At 27.3% G+C, this 22,129-nt stretch overlaps 10 protein-coding genes across 10 annotated transcripts; 8 read left to right on the forward strand and 2 right to left on the reverse strand.

Moving 5' to 3' along the window:
- Positions 1–925: 925 nt before the first annotated feature.
- On the forward strand, positions 926–1,609 carry VNE69_01303 (putative SP-containing protein; the record flags this gene model as incomplete). The annotated part of the gene is made up of 1 exon (XM_065472438.1): positions 926–1,609. The coding sequence occupies one exon, from the start codon at positions 926–928 to the stop codon at positions 1,607–1,609; it is 684 nt and encodes a 227-aa protein (XP_065328510.1).
- Positions 1,610–4,574: 2,965 nt separating this feature from the next.
- On the forward strand, positions 4,575–5,261 carry VNE69_01304 (putative SP-containing protein; the record flags this gene model as incomplete). Its single annotated transcript, XM_065472439.1, has 1 exon — positions 4,575–5,261. One exon carries the CDS (start codon positions 4,575–4,577, stop codon positions 5,259–5,261), a length of 687 nt encoding a protein of 228 aa, XP_065328511.1.
- A 3,199-nt stretch (positions 5,262–8,460) lies between these two features.
- Positions 8,461–9,144, forward strand: VNE69_01305 (uncharacterized protein; the record flags this gene model as incomplete). Its single annotated transcript, XM_065472440.1, has 1 exon — positions 8,461–9,144. One exon carries the CDS (start codon positions 8,461–8,463, stop codon positions 9,142–9,144), a length of 684 nt encoding a protein of 227 aa, XP_065328512.1.
- Positions 9,145–11,728: 2,584 nt separating this feature from the next.
- Positions 11,729–12,424, forward strand: VNE69_01306 (putative SP-containing protein; the record flags this gene model as incomplete). Its single annotated transcript, XM_065472441.1, has 1 exon — positions 11,729–12,424. The coding sequence occupies one exon, from the start codon at positions 11,729–11,731 to the stop codon at positions 12,422–12,424; it is 696 nt and encodes a 231-aa protein (XP_065328513.1).
- Positions 12,425–13,445: 1,021 nt separating this feature from the next.
- On the forward strand, positions 13,446–14,147 carry VNE69_01307 (putative SP-containing protein; the record flags this gene model as incomplete). The annotated part of the gene is made up of 1 exon (XM_065472442.1): positions 13,446–14,147. The coding sequence occupies one exon, from the start codon at positions 13,446–13,448 to the stop codon at positions 14,145–14,147; it is 702 nt and encodes a 233-aa protein (XP_065328514.1).
- A 113-nt stretch (positions 14,148–14,260) lies between these two features.
- Positions 14,261–14,794, reverse strand: VNE69_01308 (ricin B lectin (RBL3b); the record flags this gene model as incomplete). Its single annotated transcript, XM_065472443.1, has 1 exon — positions 14,261–14,794. The coding sequence occupies one exon, from the start codon at positions 14,792–14,794 to the stop codon at positions 14,261–14,263; it is 534 nt and encodes a 177-aa protein (XP_065328515.1).
- A 525-nt stretch (positions 14,795–15,319) lies between these two features.
- Positions 15,320–15,991, reverse strand: VNE69_01309 (ricin B lectin (RBL3c); the record flags this gene model as incomplete). Its single annotated transcript, XM_065472444.1, has 1 exon — positions 15,320–15,991. The coding sequence occupies one exon, from the start codon at positions 15,989–15,991 to the stop codon at positions 15,320–15,322; it is 672 nt and encodes a 223-aa protein (XP_065328516.1).
- Positions 15,992–16,132: 141 nt separating this feature from the next.
- Positions 16,133–16,627, forward strand: VNE69_01310 (60S ribosomal protein L12-like; the record flags this gene model as incomplete). Its single annotated transcript, XM_065472445.1, has 1 exon — positions 16,133–16,627. The coding sequence occupies one exon, from the start codon at positions 16,133–16,135 to the stop codon at positions 16,625–16,627; it is 495 nt and encodes a 164-aa protein (XP_065328517.1).
- A 637-nt stretch (positions 16,628–17,264) lies between these two features.
- On the forward strand, positions 17,265–19,736 carry VNE69_01311 (paired amphipathic helix protein SIN3B (SIN3B); the record flags this gene model as incomplete). Its single annotated transcript, XM_065472446.1, has 1 exon — positions 17,265–19,736. One exon carries the CDS (start codon positions 17,265–17,267, stop codon positions 19,734–19,736), a length of 2,472 nt encoding a protein of 823 aa, XP_065328518.1.
- Positions 19,737–19,888: 152 nt separating this feature from the next.
- VNE69_01312 (dual specificity tyrosine-phosphorylation-regulated kinase 1A (YAK1)) lies at positions 19,889–21,073 on the forward strand (the record flags this gene model as incomplete). Its single annotated transcript, XM_065472447.1, has 1 exon — positions 19,889–21,073. One exon carries the CDS (start codon positions 19,889–19,891, stop codon positions 21,071–21,073), a length of 1,185 nt encoding a protein of 394 aa, XP_065328519.1.
- Positions 21,074–22,129: the final 1,056 nt, after the last annotated feature.

A 22,129-nucleotide genomic window follows, 5' to 3' on the forward strand; every position in this document is an offset into this window, starting at 1 on the left:
AGCATATATACAAACAAGAGTCCTTAAAATGATTTAGAAAGCCAGATTATGTCAGTCAGACATGGGCTTGGTACTAATCAGGAAGGGGTATTTGAGAGTCTAATGCGTTGATTTCAGAAGGAACTTTAATAACTGTCAGAAAATATTGTAAACGTATTTTTCAAAAAGTAATTAGTAAGTCAGATGTTAATTATATGCAAATAAAGTATTTTTATCTTAACATATAATCAATTATAAACATCACATGTTTAAAATAGACGACGTCTTTGTTGATGTCAAATATTTAAACATAAATAATTTTATGTAATGACATTGCTTATAACAAACCAATAAAATCAATCTATATAATATTTCAATAAACAATTCGTATTCATGCATTGGCCAACACTATACAAAAATAAAAAGAAAAAAATCGGTATGTTTTTTTTAAAATGGCAATAGCATGGAGAATATCAATCTTAAATTTTCTCATTCATCCAAATTAATTTTCTTGCTGTTTTTTATTTTTGAAAGATTAAGTATGTTATCCTATATTGTCTAGACTTTACTACTCAGACCCCAAATGTTGGCTTCTTTGCATACTAATTAGATTGATTTAGTTTTACACATAAAAAAAAGATCTATGTTTTATATAATGCTACATTATTCTTTTTTAGCCTATAAGGTAAATTCAAAATTAATTCAAATTACGATTTAAATGATTCTTATTCATAACATAATATTTAATTTAAATTGTATAACATAAAAACTAAAAAAGTTAAATAAAATCTGCCAAAACACTCATATATGACGTTGTCCGTTTTTGGTGGCTGTCAAAATTTTTATTTGTTGTATAAAAAATTAAAAATAAATATTAAATCATAATAATAAGAATTGTTTTTTATTTTTTTTACACAACAAAAACAATTTTTTTTTGTTTACCCACATGTTATATTTTTACATCTCAACTCTATTCAAAATATTGTTAGCTGAAAGTAAAACATACACTGCTTTCTTAACCATAGACAATTTAGAATATAATTGTATTGTTTCTTCGGAATTTGATGATACTACATTTAGTATAAACAAATTTAGCAAATTAGTATTGAATTTTATGATTGATGATAAAAGCGGTGTATATATAAATCTTGATGACAAATTTGTTAAGATTAGAGACATAAAATATACATGTTCGATTGATGGATATGATTTTAATGGGAAGTTGTTGAGTTCACTACGACTATTTGATAAAAAAGAACTTATAATTATTTTTCAAGGTAGCCACAATGCTTCATTTGAATATCATTGTACAAATCAAATTAGTTGCCTTTCTTCATTGAATTGCAAGTTTGGCAAAATGAATTTGATGGGAAATGACAATTTTAATTTTGACTATATAATTACAAATCTTTTTTTTGAGCAGAGCCCACGTTCAATAACATCAATTTTCCGACAAAATGGTAATTATATCTTAACTAATAGCAATTGTAAAAGTACTAATAAGTGTTTTTACAGAGACCATAGATATTCGATGCATAAAAATCTACGAATGTTTAAAACAAACATAATAAAATTTACAACAACTAAAAATTTGAAAATATCGTTCTTAAATGTTGACAATCATGAGTAAACCGAAGTTGATTAACTATTCTTTACATAATATTATAATTTTTTTGAAACTAAATTAAATATTTTTGTATTCATAAATTGGTAGTGGTTTATACAAAAAAAATCTTTTAGAATTTTCATTCTTTTGTTGTATTTTATATTGATACAAGGTACTGTAATAAAAGTAATGATATATATTAAATTGTAACCATGCATTTGAGTATTTAATAGTTTTAGATTTTTTTTTATTAATTTACAATAAAAAAACTTGCAATTTTTAGTTTATATGCTGTAAAGCAAAACTTCAATGACAAAATGCAAGTTCAAGGTTAATTATTAAGAATTACAACTATAAAAGATTTGTTTTTTTTGTTAACCTTTTAATTTGTATAAGTTATAAATTTTGATTTTCAAGGCAAAAATTTATTTATAATGTAATAACAATAGAGAGGATCGAAAATTAATTCAATCGTTCGCTTTCTCTCACCAAAAAAGTACTATTGAAAAATTGAAGTGGAGGAAAAAAAACAAAAATATTTTACTTATAGGATTTTTCCATTTTATGTTTAAAACAACTATTAGTAAGATATAATAGTTTTTTTTTCAACAACGGAAACCTAGCTAATTAATGTTTGATTATATGCTCAAATATATCTGTAATTAATGTATAATCTTTTTTGTGTAAAGTTTCTCACCAAGGGAACACTATATTTCAAAAATACATCTACTCACTTTTTACTAAATTCTCCTGTATAAGTTTTTTGTCTCGTTAAATAATAAAGCTTGAACTAACAATCGGCATAAATTTTAGAACAAAAATCATTTGAATTGTTACAATAATTTCCTAAATATCACAGAAATGCTATTAAAATAAAACAAATTTTTTTTAAAACAATTTATTCATATTTGAAAGCTAATTAATACAGATGTTCCTTATAAATATCACATTAGTTAAGTTTAAATGTCTATTAATACTTCATTTAATTTACTCTTCGACGTTTGTTTTAATTTTTAGAGTAAAAAACAAAAAATATACTAAACTTTCGTTTTTTATCCCACTATTTAATCGACCATAATTCTAGATTTAAGATGCAAAAGTGTATATTTTTTTTTGCTTACAATATATTCTAACGTGATTACTAATAATTTTATAATTTTTTTGACTTTTAATCATTATGAGGCTAAAGTGCACTATAGGAATATTTTTTGAACTAGGGATTTTTATTTTTTTGCCCCTTTTTTGAAAAATGGAGGAAGGAATCAAAACAAGAGAAGAATTGGAAGTGTTATATAATGAACTGATAAGAGAAAAAACAATTAACATTTGTGATCAATGTGGAGGTCAAATACGTAAAGTAAGTAAAAAGGAGTATTTTTAACTTGTACTTGAAAGGGCTGTCGAGAGGCAATTTTTATTCGGCATGACACTTTCTTTAGTAATTCTAAACTTTGTCACTTGACAATTACAAATACTTAATCTGTGGATTCTTAGGTATCCCAATATGTATATTTGTCAAATTTTACGTTGTTCGAAAAAAAACTATACCTACAGTATAAAAAAAACTAAAAGAAATGCACATTTACGGTAAGTATTTGTCATCAATAACCATTATAGGCGGAGAGGACATAATGTTAGAAATTGTTTAGACGAAGATAGGAAAAAATAAAAACTACCGAGACAAGCTAGTGAAAGGATTTTGGTGTTTTGGAATGGTCGAACGCTCAATGGAGCGTAAAATAATACTAGATCACATCAAAAAAGAGATAAAGAAACTCTAACAAAACTTTTATTAAAATATGTAGACACAAAAGGTATCATACACAGTGATATGTCAGAGCCTATAATTCTTTAGGTACTTTATTTAACCAACACCAAATGATTAACCATACATTACACTTTAAAGACCCAATCGCGGGAGTTCATACCAATATCACAGAAGGTATTTGGCGTTCTCTTAAAAATTCTATACCATATCGAAACAGATCAACCAATAGTGGGAAACTATATCTGTTTAGATATATACTCCAAAAAATTCTCCTACCATAGTCTTTGCTGCTTTATGAAATCTTTTATTCTAAATTGTTTATTTTCTTTCTTCCTCTCCATCTTCTTCCTCCATTTTTCAAAAAAAGGGGCAAAAAAACTAAAAACCCTAGTTCAAACAATATTCCTATAGCGCACTTTAGCCCAAAACTTGTATTAGAAATTTTCAAAAATATCGGCGTCTATTCTATGTAATATTAAACAGAAAAAAAATGGAGAAGGTACAAAATTATCCCTCCTCGAAGGAATACTATACATTTTTGAACAAAAAAAAAGAAGTGCAAGAAATGATACAAAAACAGCCAAGCAAACATGATATTAAAAATAGAAAATAAACATATATTTATACACAAAAAATCGAATTTTAAATTTGCGCTATTATGATTTTGATTATTATGCATTTTTACATTGTTAAATATTTTTAAGAGTTGGTTAAAAGTATAGGTGCTCTTTTTTTTATTAATCTCTGCCTATAATTTTCAACTGAAAAAGGAAAACCAGTCCAATTTTAAACACATATTCTATAATTAAACATTTTTTAATAAGAAATCTCAAATATAAAATATGTATAATTTATTATAAATGTATAATTTAATGGTTAATACATTATTAAAATGAATTTTTATATACAAACATATTTTTATTTGGCATTTTTAATATTTTAAGATAGCAGCGATTTGAGTGCTAGTGGATGCTCCTCTTTTTTTGCACTTCATTTTTTGGGTTCGAAAAAATAAAGTGAACACCCACCGAGGGAGTAGTTTGATCCCCGTCACCCCCGATAATATATTAAAAATCAAAAAATGACTTCTATCAAATGTCTATTCTTAATTAAGAAGTTTCTTTGTCGCTCTACCGAGTATCATAAAATATCTTCCGTAAAAAAATTCAAATTTAAAGTTGTGCATATTTTGACATATAAAACTTGAAATAAAATGACCCCATGTTTATTTCGAGTTTATTTATAATTTCTAAACTTGTGCTAGCTGCTAGCCCGACTAAAAACACGGAGGTGATTGTTGATAATTTGGAAGATAAGTGTACTGTAATCTATAAGAAGAATTTTAAAATTAGTAACGAGTATAAGTTGAAGAAACTAGTACTGAAATTAAAAAACAATAATCGAACTTTTATGATGTTAAACCTCGATGAGATGAAGTTAACTTTTTTCCACTTACAGTCTCCTTTTAATATTGAAGGATATAATAAAAATGGAGAGTTGGTATTAGATACTTCGATAGAGGACGCAGAAGACGTTGGAATTGATTTAGAAGCAAATAAAAAGGCCTCATTTCGATTTTCAAGCGAAAATATAACGTATTGTACGAATACTTTAGATTTTAAAGACCAAGAAAAAAATGATAATTCAGAACATCGAAATTTGAATATTAATAGAAAAATGTTTTATTTAAATTCCCCCGAAGAAAAAACGTTTATCACAAAAGAAAATGATGATGTTTTTATAATTCCCGGAAACCATGGATCTGATTTGCCATTTTTTTTTATCGAAGAGTTATCTTCAGGACAAGCAGTTAATTTTAAAACAAGTAAAAAGAAAACTAAATTCTCGTCAAAAGATCTAATAATATCTTTTCGATTTATAGAATCATTTGATGATCCTATATTATAGCCAATAAACTTTTAATTTAAAAATTTAAATTTTTTATATTTAAATTATAAAATTAAAAAAAAACTCACAAAAGTTTTATTCTTAAATAAGGCTATGCTTGTCAGGTGGCTATGATAAGTGGGTTTATACTAAATAGTTTACTTTTCATATTAAAACATGATTGTTTCCACTGTAACTACTACATTTATCTTGTTTGTATATTGCAAATATTTTAATGCTATTATAAAGTTGTATCGTAAAATATCGAGTGTATAAAGAATCATGTCCATGTTAATTAATCAAAAGTTTAATTTTTTTTTTATCTTTTGTCTAATTTAAACATTAAAAAAATCTAGATCTTGTATTAACGACAAAATTACAGTATTAAGTTTGATATTGTTCTATAAAAACAATTAGTTATATAGTCTATATTGTACATAAAATTGTCCTAAACGTTGTCTTAAAGTTGTATATACACAAGGCATTTATGATTTGAAAAAAAAATCGCTAAAAATGAGACTTCTTGTGGTATATGCTTTTGATTAGTTGATTTACAAGATTGAGAAAACATCTAATGGAAAGTTTTGATGAATGGTATTTATGTATATCGTAGTAAAATTAGAAAAACGCCACAAAGATTAAATTAGTTTTTATGAATGAACTCGGGTTTAATACTAAATTTTATAAGAAAAAATATTATATTGAGATGTATCGGATGAGAGTTTAATATGACGTTTTACATTTAGAAACGACTTTTTTTTAATATTCAAATTGTATATAATCTCGATCGAGAACACTTAACATGATTAAAAAAGTTGAAAGCATTAATAATGCCCTCGGTGTAGGTGAAGGGCGAATGTTGGAGCAAAGGTCCATGATAATGAAGAAGAGCTTGTTATATTTAAACTCGTGCATGAGCTTTAAATAAAAATTCACAAACAAAGTAGAATTCCATAATGATATCTAGTACAAGATTTTAGTTGTTTAAACAAAAACAATAAAGTATCTTCTTATACATGAACATAATTTGTTACTACTAGATTATTGTCCGAAAAATAGGACAAAAATGGATATCAACTAAACGATTACACATGAAAAAAAAATTAAATAATACAAAAATTTTATTTACTAATTATTTGATTTTAATTGTCTATTACGAATAAACAATAAATTTTTACCATACACATCATTATCTCTACCACATATACATATATATATTTAAGATTACTTACACCTTGATGGTTAAAAACATACATTTCATGTTATTTCAGAACAATTTATTTCTTGAGTGTGAAAACCTATCACTGAATAACAACCTTGTTTCTAGGGTAAAGTTTTTTATAAAATCGGCATAGGCATTAGACACACGAATAAAAAAGTTACTTGTCTTCAAATTTTTGTACAATTGCGAGAAATACTCAATCAACTATTCGACAAATTATCTAGCAACAGATATGTGACGTTATTGTATTTAAACTCTTATTTTCATTGAAAGATGCACTAATATGATTTTGATGATAATTAAACGACTTGTGTTTAGGGAATTCGATATTTTTATTTAAGAGCAATTCAATTCGATCTATAAAGTATTTTTTTAATTTTTATATTGGTTTAATGATTAACTTTTTGGGGTATGTACTCTCTAAAAGCATATCAAAACTAAGGTCTCAAATATTTCCAGACTATAAGATATAACAAATAAAGTAGCAATTATCAGAAGCCGCACCTACGAAAAAAATGAATTATATTTTCAAAATTTTTTAGGTTAAATTCAGCCTTTATTATCATATGCTAGGCGGGTAGCGTTATTAAATTACCGATGTTCCTTAGTATTATAAATACCATCAATTTTTTTTTGCCAATTTTATTTTTTAAAATAAACCATTCGATAATTATTCGAAACATTTACTATATGTTTGGGTTTAAACTTATCCCCAAATAACGACCAGGATAACTGCCAATAGCTCCCTAGACAAAAGGACTCTCATGAAGCATTCGAGCTAGCAATAACAATCTTGATAAATGGCCCATGCGAGCAAAATGAAAATGGACAACACTCTTGTTAACTGAGTCATTTTGCTTTATGCAACCACCAGGGTTGCGTCGCTTTTGGTTATTTTTCTTAACAATATCTTTATGTTTTAAAAGAACATAATTTATGCTTTATAATATCTTAATTACTAATTACTTGACACAAGATGCAAATACAATCTCTTCTGACAGTGCCCGAAGTTCCTTCTGAAGTCCACATATTTGGCTCTTGAATACCTCTTCCAGCCCAGTATCATGCCCATGTCTGATTGACATAGTATGCCTTTCCAAAGTCATTTTAAGTACTTTTTTCTGTTTATATGCGCTCGTTTTGGGTTCTAATTAGAACTTTTTAATATGTGCGTGATGTAAATTAGGTACTATTCAATGCCAGTTCATTACGTAAAAAATAATTTTCAGTTTTTATTTCAGAAAGAAACGAAATGATTTACAAGCAAGTCGTATTTATGTTTATTTTCTGTTTCTACCGCATGAAGGTTGTTAAAGATTGTGATTTCAACTTCAACAACGATCACTTCTTTTCTCAACTTGTCCACAATTAGTATATCAGGCTTTTTATACTTTATTTTGATACTTAAATGTATCTTAGTGTCAACACTTATCTCAGTATACTCATTATCTAACATTCCTGGACTGGATGAATTCTAATTCTTTAGCATGGGATAATCCATACGTCTTACATAACTACTGATGTATCTATCGTAGTGCAATCTTGTGTAATCATGTGAAAGTATACGATCACATTGGGTGCCAATTGATCGTCCGTCTTCGAATATTCGTAACAGTGTGAGCATTTTTTCTGGTTCTTTAAAAAAATATTTCCGTCTTGTGATGCATATAGACTACCTTCCTCTCCTGTGCTTAGATTTAATTTTGTAAGCTACGTAGCAGCCCGTTTTATATCAATATGTAGGTCGTATGGCGGCCCAAATAACTCTGAATGGTTTATTTTAGTTTTATATCGCTATAAAGAGTTTAGGTTTAAGACTTTAATAATATTTTGAAATTTATTATTTAGATAATTAGATGTTTTTTAATATAAAAAATCATGCTTTAAAACATTTCTAGAGACTAATATAGACAGGAAAAACATAATAAAGAACACTCGTTTTTTTACAATTAAAATGTGATTAATTAAATTTTTAAAAAACTTTGAAAAAATACCCAAATGTTCTTTGCTTACTCAAATATATTTTTTAAGATTCTGGGAGCAACGGCTCCTACAAAAAAAACAAAGGTTATTGTGGATAATTTGGATGGCAAATGTACTGTTTTCTGTAAAGATAACAATTTTATTTGTACTGAATATAAATTAGAAAAATTAGTCTTCAAAATTAAAACTAATAATGAAAGTTATATTGCGTTGGATTTGGACGACAATCATTTAACTCTAATGCACTTACAACATCCGTGTATAATTGAGGGATACAATAAAAATGGAAAGCTTGTGTTAAGAACACGTATTGAAGATGCAAAAAACATAGGTCTTGATTTAGAGAAAAATTTGAATGCCTCATTTCAATTTTCAAGCGAAAGTATGACGCAATGTTTAATTATGGTGGGATTTCGAGAAGAAGATGAAAATGTTAAGTCAAAACGACGAGAAGTTGAATGTTATGATAAATTTTTTTATTATAATACACCTGAAGAAAAAACATTTTTAATTATAGAAAACGATAAATATGTTCTGCTTCCTGAAAATATTGACGGGAAATCACCAAATATTTTTACCGGCAAGTCATCTCCAGAACCTTCTTTGCCTCAAATTACCAGTAAAAAGAAAATTGAATTCTCGACTAACAAGGATTTATTCATTACATTGAGATTTATAAGATCTATTATCGACGCTTAACATTACCTAATAAATATTTTTTATTGAAAAAAAAAAAACATATAATATATAATTGGTGAAATTTAAAAAAATTATTAAGAGTTTGTCAATGCATTCATTCTTTTTTCCATCCACCCTTTGGAACCCTTTTGACATATAATTAGTAACCAATCAAATCAGTATATTTATAGAATGTGATTGGATAATTTTTAATCGGAAACAAAAGTTTCTATACAAAGATGAAACATATTTGGCTTGATTGATATATTGAGTTTTTTTATTCACAAGTTTTCGGTGTTTGTCATGCAAGATTTGCATGGTTGTCGGTACGATATAAATCGTTAACTTTGAGTAAAGCATGTAAAGTAAATTTTTTTTTAAACAAAAAAATCAAAGGCACTATATGCATGTATCATATTGATTTTAGTTAGCTGAAATCTAGTAGATCTAAATTTTTTCTAAATTTTTTTTTTAAAAAAGTGGCTATTACAATAAGGTGCTACTATTAATGTAAAGAATTTGATAAAATTTTGTTCACTAATTTCACCTCATTAACATTAAATTACCTACCTCGGGTCCAAAATCTGCAAATCATTTTTTACCTAATAATTTATTGTTATTTTGTTCTTAGTATATTTAAAACTCTTATATTATAGGTGTAGATGTTCATCTGGAAATGAAGATTAAATAAATGTATTAATATAAGCAATAAATATTAAAGATTATATGTTGATTAGAAAAGCAAATGAAAATAATAAAACAAATTCTCTATTCAAATATACAATTATTCGCACTAAAATTTCGTTTTTTCAAAAAAAATATTATTTTAATCGAACTTTTTTTATCTGAGTAAAACAACAACCTTAGTCTGAAAATGTCATGCAAAGAATTTTGCTTTTGTAAGATAAAAAATTTATGATGATATTTAGTAGATTTCAAACATTTCCAATCAATATTTTATTGCAATAAATGATATAACTAACAAAACCTATTATTGTTATGATAATCTCCTACCCATTTTCAGGAAAACACATATTAATCATTTTTTGACTAATTATTTATTCTGACTATATCAAAAAAAATTCATACGATTTTTATTGCTATTAATTAGTCTAGTTAGTCTTTATAAAAGGATACTCAATTGATTAAATCAAAATTAGACTGTTATTTAGGAGACAATTGGAGGGCGCTACAACATAATATCTCTTTCTGTAATTTGTCATTCATACATGAGAAAATTTTTTTTAAAAATTTTAGCTTATAAAGCACTGTGAACAATGATACACATATGCTCGTAAAAGTCAATACAAATATTGATGGTACTAATGACTAAGGGTACTACGAGCTTTATTTTAGCAATTGTAAAATCAATTGCCGTTAATATAGTATTACATTATAAAGTTAGAGTAAGGTTTTATTTTGCTATGAGTTGTGAGGAGACATGACAATTCTTGGTCGAAACGATTACATTCAAAATATGATAAATACAATAAAGTTCTATCAGAGACTTGAAGTAAGAAAAAAAACATCTAAGGGCCTACCCAGGAAGCTGTATCAAGCTACTTAATCTCTAGCAATTAAATGGGTGGCGAAACTTACAAACGTTATAGACTTACGTCGCAAATAAAAGCTTCAAGTTCCTGTTTAAATCTATTAAGACATACACAAAGCCTCCAGACCTGTATGTACAATTCTTAACGAGGATATTACTTACTCTTATCAAGTAAGTCTTATATGATATTTAGAAGCCGATAATGAACCACCATTTTAATGAGCAAAAATAAGCATAAAAAACGTGAGTAACCCACAGTAGAATCTTATAATGACATAAACATGACTTTTTAAGAATAAAAGCTGCGTCAAAAGTAATGAAATTGTTTGATAAAAATTGTTCAAAGTAAAGTCACATGTTTTATTAAATCAAATAAATAAATAACGTGTTCAAAAAAGCTGCTTCTTGATTGGTGTCAAATATCTTGACATTAAAAATTTTGTGACGGTAAATAGGTAAAAAAGGTAGCTAAATTAATTTAATCTCTAATTACGTACTTGATAAAACAAAAACTTCTTTATTTGGCATTATATATGTTTTTAAAAAATACAAATATAAAATTTTTTATGTTCTAAATTGCAATATAATCCTGAAAACGTAAATTTAAATGTTTTATAGACATAATGTAATTACCTCAATTAATTTTAGTGTATTCCTAAGCTATTAGCTTTCTGTTTTTAAAAATTAAAAAATTTTATCTTAGTTAGCATTTTTCAGAAAAGATAATTTAATTATGTTTTAACATAATGAACAGGCCGGTAAAAACTTTGTAACCACTTTAATACAATTATCTTCATTTTAATGAAAATGTCTAAAAGAATTTTTGTTCGTCAATAAACGCTATATTTGACATTAAAAAAATTTTAATGTGCATAAAATATGGTTTTTATATATATATTTATTCAATCTCTATATATGGCATTATTACTATTTCGAATGCTGTCAAAATATACTGTCTTTGTATGAAAAACAAAAGTGAATATTTTATTGAAATATAGATTTATCATTGAATAATATTCAATTAAATATATAAGTAAAAATTTTGAAACCCATATGTTATTTTTTTACTTCTCAACACTATTAAGAATATTGTTAGCTGAAAGTGAAACATATACAGCTGTCTTAACCATAGAAAATTTGCAAGAAAATTGTGCTATATCTTCTGAATTGGATAATACTACATTTAGTATAAACAAATTTTATAAATTAGTATTAAAATTTAGGATTGATGATAAAAGTGATATACATATAAATGTTGATGATGAATATGTCAAAATTAGTGAGTTAAAAGGTTCATGTTCAATTGAAGGTTACGATTACAATGGAAAACTGCTAAGTTTACTTCGATTATTTGAGAAAAAAGATTTAGTGATTATTTTTAAAGGCAGCCCAAAAGCCTCATTTCGATTCAGATGTCAGAAACGACTAAGGTGCCTTTCTTCCTTGGATGGTAAATCTGGTAGAATAAATGTGTTAGGAACTAATGCTTTTAGTGACGATTTTTTTTCTAAAATTTTTTTTGACCAGAAGCCTAACTCTATAACAACGATCAATAGACAAAATAATAATTATGTGCTGACTAATAATTATTATGAAAACCCGAAGAAATGTTTTAATAATGAAGAAGAATTTTCGACTAACCAAAATGTTCAAATTGTTAAAACCAAACAAATCGAATTTACAACAGACAAGGATTTAAGAATATCTTTCTTAAATTGCGAAGATTATGAACAAAAAAGCGATGTATAAATAAATAATTTATATTTTAGATGCTTTTTTTATTATATTTCGAATGTTTATAGAGATGAAATCTTCATTAATTCAAGTATTGAAATGTGTTTATGTTTAAAAAGGAAATGTATATCTTCGTGGTGTGTTTTTTTTTGTATATTTAGATCGTATTGTATTTTTCAATAAAATGAATAATTTTTTTGCAAATTACTTAATATAGATTTTGTCAACGTGCATTCGACGATTTTTTTGTTTAAGACAATAAGCTGAAAAGAAAAAGTCAATTTAATATAGTATTTTGGTCTTATATATCTAAAAAAAAATGTTAGAATATTGGATTGTTTTCATTTATCGATTGTTTGAATTTTAGCTATATAAAAGTATTCATTAATTATATAAATAAAATTTTTAAAGTTAAAATCATTTGTATATAAAGTCCGATAAAAAATTTGTATGCCCAAATTTGCTTGTTGGAATATCAAATTCCCTTTTTATTGCATAAATTAAGACATAATAACACTTTATGTTGATTTATAGTTAGTCAAAAAATAATCAATCTTTTCCAATAAATTATTTCTAATATATTATTTATGTTTATTGTGGTCAAGAGAAGGCCATAAAAACATATTATGCACTCAACTCTATATTGTTTATATACAAATCACGAATGATGAACTTTTAATAACTTTGACCAAGTAAGTCATTATAATTAACAATTTTATTGCAGTTAACATATCAAATACATCGTTGGATATGTTTAGCATGTTATACAAAAATATAATTCTTAACATAATTTCTCCTTTTGTTTTAGACGACTTGTCCTATTTTTTTAAAAAAAAAATTTAGCTACGATTTTTTTTAAACCGTCAAAAAAATTAATAAAGGAAAATAAATTATTTTAACAAACCTAAATTTGAAAAAATTTTAATCATACCGTATATACGAAATTATGTTTATTTTTTAAAATATGATACATATTTTTAACCGTCAAACATTAAAAATTTTTTATTTAAAAAAAATATTTTTTTTGTCCCCAATAATGTTTATTCTTGTATTTATTTATGGTAGGATCATATTCTGTACGAATTTAGCGAAATATAGTCATATATTGATTGAAAATATAAATTATGATTGTTTAAATCCTGACTATTCTTTAGATCAAGTAAAGGTTGGATATCTCAATTTAAAATTTGACTTAAATAAAAATACCGGAATATATTATAAGCTCAGCAACAAAGCTATAATTATAAACAACTTTGAGTCTTCATGTTTAATTGAAGGTTATGATAAAAAAGAGAACGAGCTATTGTCTTCAGATACTATGCCTAGAGATGAACGCTCCTTTGTGTGCGAATTTAGTCGGAACAAAGACGTGTCTTTGACATTTTCTTTTGAGTACGAAATGCCTTGTGTTATTCGATCATTTAATTCAACAGAAGTAAAGATTTATTCTTTAGAAAATGACAATAAGGCGATGAGCAGAAAAAATACCCTGTCAATAGCCTTTTCTGTTTCTCCAAATACCAAGATATGCTTATCTAAAGTGAATGGTTTGTATGTTTTAACTACAGAAGATCCCAACATCATTTTAAAATGTTTATCTGATTTTAAAGACAATATCAGACAAGATGCATGTCGTTTAGTTATGACCAGAAAAATTGAATTTCCAATTGATTCTGATGTAGTTATTGGGTTTGGTGCCATAAATTTTGACAATATATTATTGGAAACATTTAATTAAATTTTTAAATTTAAATATACAGGAAACATGTGTGTATTGTTACAAATTTCGTAGTTTTTTTTTCATTTTTTATTATATTAAAAATTAAGTTTTTTTTTGATTAATTAATTTTATTAAACTCCTAAAAACATTGGCTCTTTAAGTACATTCGTTATTTCTTTTAAATGAATATCTTCTCCTTTACGTTTTGCTCTCTCAACATCAATAACAATAAATTGTTGTTTAATGGCATTCGGGCTACATTTTTCAAGTTCAATTTCATAGTAACTTCCCCGTTTATCGTAGTCTCCTACTTGGAAGCATATGCTCGAAGAATTAGAAATTGTATTATAATCAGTTGCCGGGGATATTTTCCAATCGTCGTCCATTGGTCTCATAGTTTCATTAAGTTTCAGACTTGTTTTACTATGAATATCTTTCTGGCCCATGACAATATATCTGCCCATTTTAGTTCTAAACCCGCCTACATTTGGATCATATGTAAATATATTGTCTTTGGTATTAGTCAAAGAAGAAGGAACTAGCACTATGTCGTCTGTACTCATATTAGTATTCATTATTGATAATTCATGAGCTCGGTCTTTGGTTAAAATTTTTAATTGCCGTTGTGTTGCAAAGATTCCTAATGTGTGTAATATAAAAATCATATAAATATATTTTTAATTTAATATTTATATACATTGTAAAACACGATACATGTTTCAAGTATTAATAAATTTGAAACACGGTTTTTGCAAGTGACAAACCATTTTGAATTTATAAAAAATTATAAAATCATTTAAGAAATTCTGAAAGCGCGGATGACAATAAAATTTTTATTTTTTAAAGAAAAATGTCTTCGTTTCATTCAATGAAAAAATTTAATGGGTCGATAATTTTTTTTTAAAATATTGATTTTTTTACGGTATCATTATTAACCAAAGATTTAAACACACAAAGGTTTTCATTTGTTTTTAAATTAAAAATTCAAAAATTTTCCCTAATTTAGCAAGTTCGTATTTTACTTATAAGACATTCCTAATGTAATAAATTGACATTTCATAAAAATTTTATATGTCTCCGTTTCATTGACAAAAACAATGTACAAGATTTTTTAGATCTCAAATAAGTTGTAGACTTTTCAAATTTAATTGGTTAAAAAACAATGTTAAATTTTAAAATAATTTTTTAATTCATTTTGATTTCATGTTTCTCTTAGTTGAGTCGACTAATACATCGTGATTTAAAGTTTCGGCTGTAGTGTTTGTGTTAATCAAAGACTTTAATTCTCCAATTGTAGAATTAATCCTCTTGTTTCCATCTTTATCATCATGAACAATAATCTCCACTGGGACATCATCATTGTACGCTTTAAGTGTCATTTTCAAGAGTACTACACCACCTTCATCGTAATCATTTTTTATTGTTTCTATCCGATCTTCAGTGTCTTTTTCGTATTGAAATCTTTGATTTTTATTCTGAGCTTTACAAGTAGTGACAATTGCAGAATTAAAACTTTTGTCTTTTTTCCCTACACTGAGACACAAGTCGCTTTCAGTTCTGAATTTAAATTTCCCATCTTCTGCGTCAGTCTCCCATCTACTGAAAACATAGTTGTTGTCACAAAATTTTACAGTACTGTTAGTTGAGTCGACACATATTTTTTTGCCATTAAGAGTTATAGATTTTTTGATGGCGTCGTATTCAACTAGAAGTGTTTTGTTTGCTTCTTTATTACTGTCGTCTTTTGATATCCATCCTAGACTGTTGTTCCCTGCGTCTTGTAAGAAGTAATCTGGTTTACTGTCTGATTCTAGTAGACCAGAAAAAGAGTAAGCTTGTGCTAACAATAAAGTCAGAATCATTTTGTTTATCCTTAGAGAATTATTATATATAATATTTGAAACATGTTTCAGTTTATAAAACGAATAAGAATTTATAAATTTGGAAATTTATTAGTTGTTCGTTTTTTATGCCATATTTTTTTTCTAATTTTTTGACCCCAAATGAATAAAGGCGGAGATTCTGGAGATGTAAAATTTCTCAAGATCCAAGTTATAGGCGGAGAGCTTCCTGGCCCAGTATTGGCCCAAAGAGCAGGTTCATGGGGCATACCAATTAAGAAAGTTGGTGAAGATATTAAAGCAGCCACTGCTGAATATAAAAGTCTTAAAGTTATGGTATCAGTTACAGTAGCAGGAGGAAAGGCTTCTATTGAAGTTTTACCAAATACTTCTACTTTGATTATTAAAGCGCTTAGAGAGCCACCAAGAGATAGAAAGAAAGTTAAGAATATTAAACATGATGGAGATTTAAAATTAAGTGATGTGATTGAAATAGCAAAGAAAATTAGAAGTAAATCTTTTAGTAAGAAATTGTCTGGGACTGTCAAAGAAGTACTTGGGACTTGTTATTCTGTAGGGTGTACTGTTGAAGGAAAAACACCCAAAGAAATCACTGCTTCAATTTTTTCTGGAGACATTAGAATTCCAGATGAATAAATTTATTACTTATTTAAAATTTAGATTTGCAAATACAATCTTTGAAAATATGTTGATTTATTATATCTTTATTTATAAGTAATTTAAGTTTAAATATTTCAATAAGGAATCTAGTTTTTCAATTGGTATTCTAATTTTCAAATTATACTTTGATTTTTCTTATAGAAATATATCAAATAATTTATTTTTTTATTAATTACAAGAAATAATTTGATTTGTTAGAAAAGATAAAATAAAATTTGTCACGTCTTCGATATAAAAATAATTTAAATATTTGATAAATTATAATTAAAGGTGAATATTTTTTCCCATATTTTATGATCTTAGAAATAAGACAATCTAATAAAAATTACAAAAAGACGTCAAAAATTCCATTAAATTATAATAACTCGCAAATATAAAACTCGGGAATTTTAGTCAAATATTTTGTAATTTTTGACATATTGAATATTCCTTATTAGGAAATATTAAATATTTTAAAAATAAATAAATTAATCACTAGATCATAATTTAAAAATAAATGAATAATTCAATAGAACATAATGAAAAATATTCATTGGGTCCTAATTAATTTTCATATTATTCTAATAAATAAACAAAATCACCATTCATTTATAATTTTTTATATTCACCCCTCATGTCAAATTTGGATAATAATAACCAGGACAATGACAAGTGGTCAGAACAAGGATCTAAAAGATACAATGAGGATGACAAAGAACAGTTCACAGAATACAGTGATAGTTCTAGTGTTAGCAATCAGCACTTTGCACAACAGATCACTCATAGCGCCAGACCAGTGGAACACACTGCAAGCAGGGAAGGGTACCAGCAGCCTAGGCCGCCAGTCCCCGAAGATGCCGAAGTCTGTGACGCTATGGTGTTTTTAAATAAAATCAAGGAAGAATACGCGGATGATATGGTGACTTATGATAATTTCTTAGAGACAATGCGAGATTATAAATTCGGGAAAATTGACGCGGACGAAGTCTGTAAAGGAGTAAAGATATTATTCAAAGACAAGCCTCATCTTATTTCTATTTTCAATGAATATTTGCCATCTCATTTGAAATTTCACTCAGACAATAGAAATGCGGAAAATATACAGAGAAATTTCGACATGAGACCTCCTCATTTTCAGCATCCTCATTTCAGAAGGCCTTTGTACAATGCGAAAATGCTCCCTGAAAACATGAAACCAAATGGGAACATGAGACCAATGATGCCAAAAATGGGACCTCCTCCACATTTACAGCCTCCTCATATGAATGGATTATTAAATGGCATGATTCCTCCCTTTGTACCCCACCCTAATCCAATGAGAATGCCACCTGCAAACAAAATCCACCCAGGATATTATCCTCATATACAACAAAAACCTGAAGAAGAGACTACGAAGAAGAAGCAAGCCAATGAATTTATACAGCGGGTAAAAAGAAGATATTCAAATCAATCAAGCGTGTATAAATCATTTGTGGACATTTTACAAAAAAACTCAATGGAGACGAATGCCGCGACTATTCGATCAGAAATTTCGACTTTGTTGTGGGAACATCCCGATTTAATTGAAGATTTTGAGAGAGATTTCATCCCAGCGGACAAAATCAAGCAGGAAGAAAGATCGTCAGCACTGAAAGATCTTGCTAAAGAAATGGAGGAAAGGGGCGTATCTGAAGATTTTCTAAGATGTCTGAATTATTACAATCAGAATTTTGTAACAAAAAAGGAATTGCTTTTGCTAGTGACGCCCCTTGTCAAAGACGAGAACATCGTCGAACAATTTAAAAGATTTATAAATTTTCAAGAAAAAGAACCCACTCCTGGAAAAAATCTGGAAAAATGTAAGAAAATTGGATCTTACAGAATTTTAAATCAAGAAATTCAGAATCAAAATCAAGATGCGATCTCAAGGGAAGTTTTAAATACGACTTGTGTGTCTATGCCGACTTTTGAATCAGAAGATGCAAATTTCGTATTTTTAAAAAGGAACATGTACGAAGATTGTGTGTTTAGAGTTGAAGACGATCGATCAGAGGCGACACTAGTCGTAGAAAGACTAGATTTCTTTATAAATGTCTTAGAAATTGTATATTCTAATCTACAAGAGGGAGAATTGTCTATTAAAGACTTAGGAATGTCACCAGGAATTATAAAAGAAGTACTCAAGAATATTTACGAAGATTCGGCCCCAGAAATATTAGAAGGTATTCTCAATAATCCAAAGACTGCTATCCCAGTGGTAATAAAAAGATTATATTCAATTAATAAAAGTTTCAGGGAGAAATTAAGGCAAAAAAATAAAGTTTGGAATGAACAAGTCGAAAGGGCGCATTACAAAGCACTGGACTCCCTCGGTCAGTTTTATAAAAACCAAGAAAAATTCAATTTTAGCCTGAAGAATTTAACCCAAGAAGCAGATGAAGGATTTTCTATTGATTACTCAGATTTAAATCTAATCGAAAATATCAGTAAAATTTTCAAGATATTCATAAGAGTAAGCCAAACTGATAAAAAGCAGGCCTCAATTCCAAATCTTTATCCTACTGTTGATGCTATTTTTGATATGTTACATGAAAACATCTCTTTTGTTGGGAATTTCAATATATTTTGTATTTTCAGATTCATTTTTTACGCATACGATAAACTTAAAGAAATCAAAGATCTAAATTTTAAACCAATTGTATCTTCTAAAACAGCTGTAGGCATGAACATTGTAGCAGAATATGACGTGGATGATCGTTTTGAGGAACTTATAAATTTGATCAAATCTTATTCTGAGAAATCTATTGATCATGTTGATTATGAGGAAACTGTCAGAATTCTTACAGATTGCAAAGGATACAAGATTTACAACTTAAAAAAAGTTTTTCTTAAAATAGAGAAATCAATATTAACAGTCATGGAAGATGAATTCTCTTTAAATTGTTTTTTAAATAGAAATACAGTCGTCGATGAAATAAATTCTATGCAAATAAGTTTTGAAAATAATATTTTTAGTGCTAAAAATATCATTTTTAAAAATGAGTCAGAAGAAAATGTTGATATTGACGAAGAAGAGAAGGTTGATAGTGACGAAGAAGAACATGTTAAACGGAGTAGAATCTTATAAATAAATATTGCTTAAATATTGTTTTTACAATAAAATTTTTCCTATAAATTCATGCTGTTTTTTTTTTCTTTTAAGCTTTTTTGCATAAACAAAAAACAAACAAATTTTAATTATTTTTGAAATGTAATAATTTTTGTATTTGAGGGGTTAGTATGAGAAAGAGAGTTCTTACAAATCCACCAAATTTGTATAATTCGATGTATGACAATATAGATCAAAATTTGATAGTTTCAAGAGGTGATTTTTTACAAAAAACAGAGCTCAAAAAATATATGATCATCGATTTATTGGGCACAGGAACCTTCAGTCAAGTCGTAAGATGCGTCAGCACTGACGGAGAAGAAGTTGCAATAAAAATTGTAAAAAATAGTCCAAAATATTATTTTTATGAAATGAACGAAGTAAAAATTTTACAGAAGCTTATGTACAAGAATTTGAGTAAACATTTTGTAGAAATCAAGGATGTGTTTGTTTTTAGAGAACATCTTTGTATTGTCGAAGAGCTTCTTGGCCATAATTTGTACGAGTTTATCAAGATCACTGGATTTAAAGGAGTTGATCATAAAATTGTCCAGAAGATAGCCAAGCAAATATTAGAAGGTTTAAATCAGCTTAATTTACTGGGAATCACCCACTGTGACTTGAAGCCGGAGAACATTCTCATTAAAGATTATGATAATTTCGACATAAAAATAATTGACTTTGGCTCGGCATTTTATGAGCCACAGCAGAGCAATTTTTATGTTCAATCGAGATATTACAGATCTCCTGAGGTTTTACTCGGGATTCCTTACAGTAGTTCATGTGATATTTGGTCTTTTGGTTGCATAATTTATGAAATGTACATGGGCCAGCCTTTATTCCCCGGCAAGAACAATCAAGATCTCATTTATAAGATTTATAGGTTTTTTAGTAGACTCCCGAGATTTATGTTAGAGCACGGGGAAAATTCTCATTTATTTTTTGATAAAGAAAATAATTACAAATTCATAGGACAAGGCACAGGAGCACTGACTATGAATGAGATGATTGACAATATTAGGTCTAAAAATAATAATAATGCTCTGGATGATATGTTAATTTCATTTATACTTGAATGTATAAACCCTAGTCATTTTAGTCGTCCTTCTGCTCCGTCTTTGTTACTTCACAGATATTTGCAGTATAACGATGCCGACTTAGTCGTCCAAAGAAGAAATCAACCTAATCCAGTGCCCAAAATCTCTAAGCAAAGAAGAAATTCAGAATATAACATTAAAGGATCTAGATCTAGTAAAGATGATAAGAGAAAATGTAGTGTATTTGATATGTCTAATGAAAATAAAACAAACAAGTGAGTTGTAAAATAAATTAAAATACTACATATTAACCAATATATATTATAAATTTAAGCTCTTTATAAAAAAATTTAAGCTTTTTATAAAAAAAATTATTAATTTATGTACTAAATAAAAAAATAATTAAATGAATTTAATTAGGGTATGCTTATTGTAGTTTAAATTTTGAGTTTAACAGGGGTAGGTTCCGCGTTAGCGTCTCCTGCTTGTAGGTAGCTTTGCGGCTTCATGGTCCTTTTCACATCGGCTTCGTCTCCTCTCCTTCGGTAGTTTAGAGAAATGCTATCTAGCGTCTTCTTTAGTGTGATCATCTGGATGTACGCTTCTACCTTCTTAGGGATTCAAAGTCTTTAGGTATATGATTTGTGGAACTTAGTCGAAATACCGTCCCAAGTGATTACGTAGGAAATTTTTTCTGTTTTAAAACCATGTATTAAGCCAAGTTCTTCACAAGCACATCATACTTTCTTAAATTATCGTTTTCAACTTGCTGTAAATTCTCTTGTGATGTGACACCTATTTCAATCATTCTGAACAATTTATTCTTTTTACCTACTATAAAAAATAATTACAACATAAAAATTTTTAAGTTTCGGAGTTCTATTAAACAAGCAAATTAAATACTTACTTTTTTCAAATAAAGGTAAATAAACATTCTTAAATTGAATCCTGAAGGAAGTTTTATAATATAATTAATTTCAAAGATTTGAAACCCCAAACGGAACTAATAAATTTAAAAAAAACATTGTAAGAAAAAACACATGAAAAATTATCCTATAGATGCCGAAGTACTTATCTGTTACTTATTGCGCTTTACTTAAGCGATAAAATTTAATTGTAAAAAAATTGTTGTACGAAATAGATCAGCATTCTAAAGTTAAAAACTTTTTATAATTATTTAGATGATGAAATTATTACAGAGAAAAAAGGGGTGTTAGTAAGTTTCATCAACAGATATCCAAGATAGGAAAAAATTACTAGAAAAAAGTTAATTATTAGTATTTTTACATTTTTTTTTGAAAAATATTACCTTGATAAAATCTATAACACGTATGA

The sequence above is a fragment of the Vairimorpha necatrix genome, chromosome 1 (genome assembly GCF_036630325.1).
Source record: "Vairimorpha necatrix chromosome 1, complete sequence".
In the NCBI taxonomy this organism is placed as follows: Eukaryota; Fungi; Microsporidia; family Nosematidae; genus Vairimorpha; species Vairimorpha necatrix.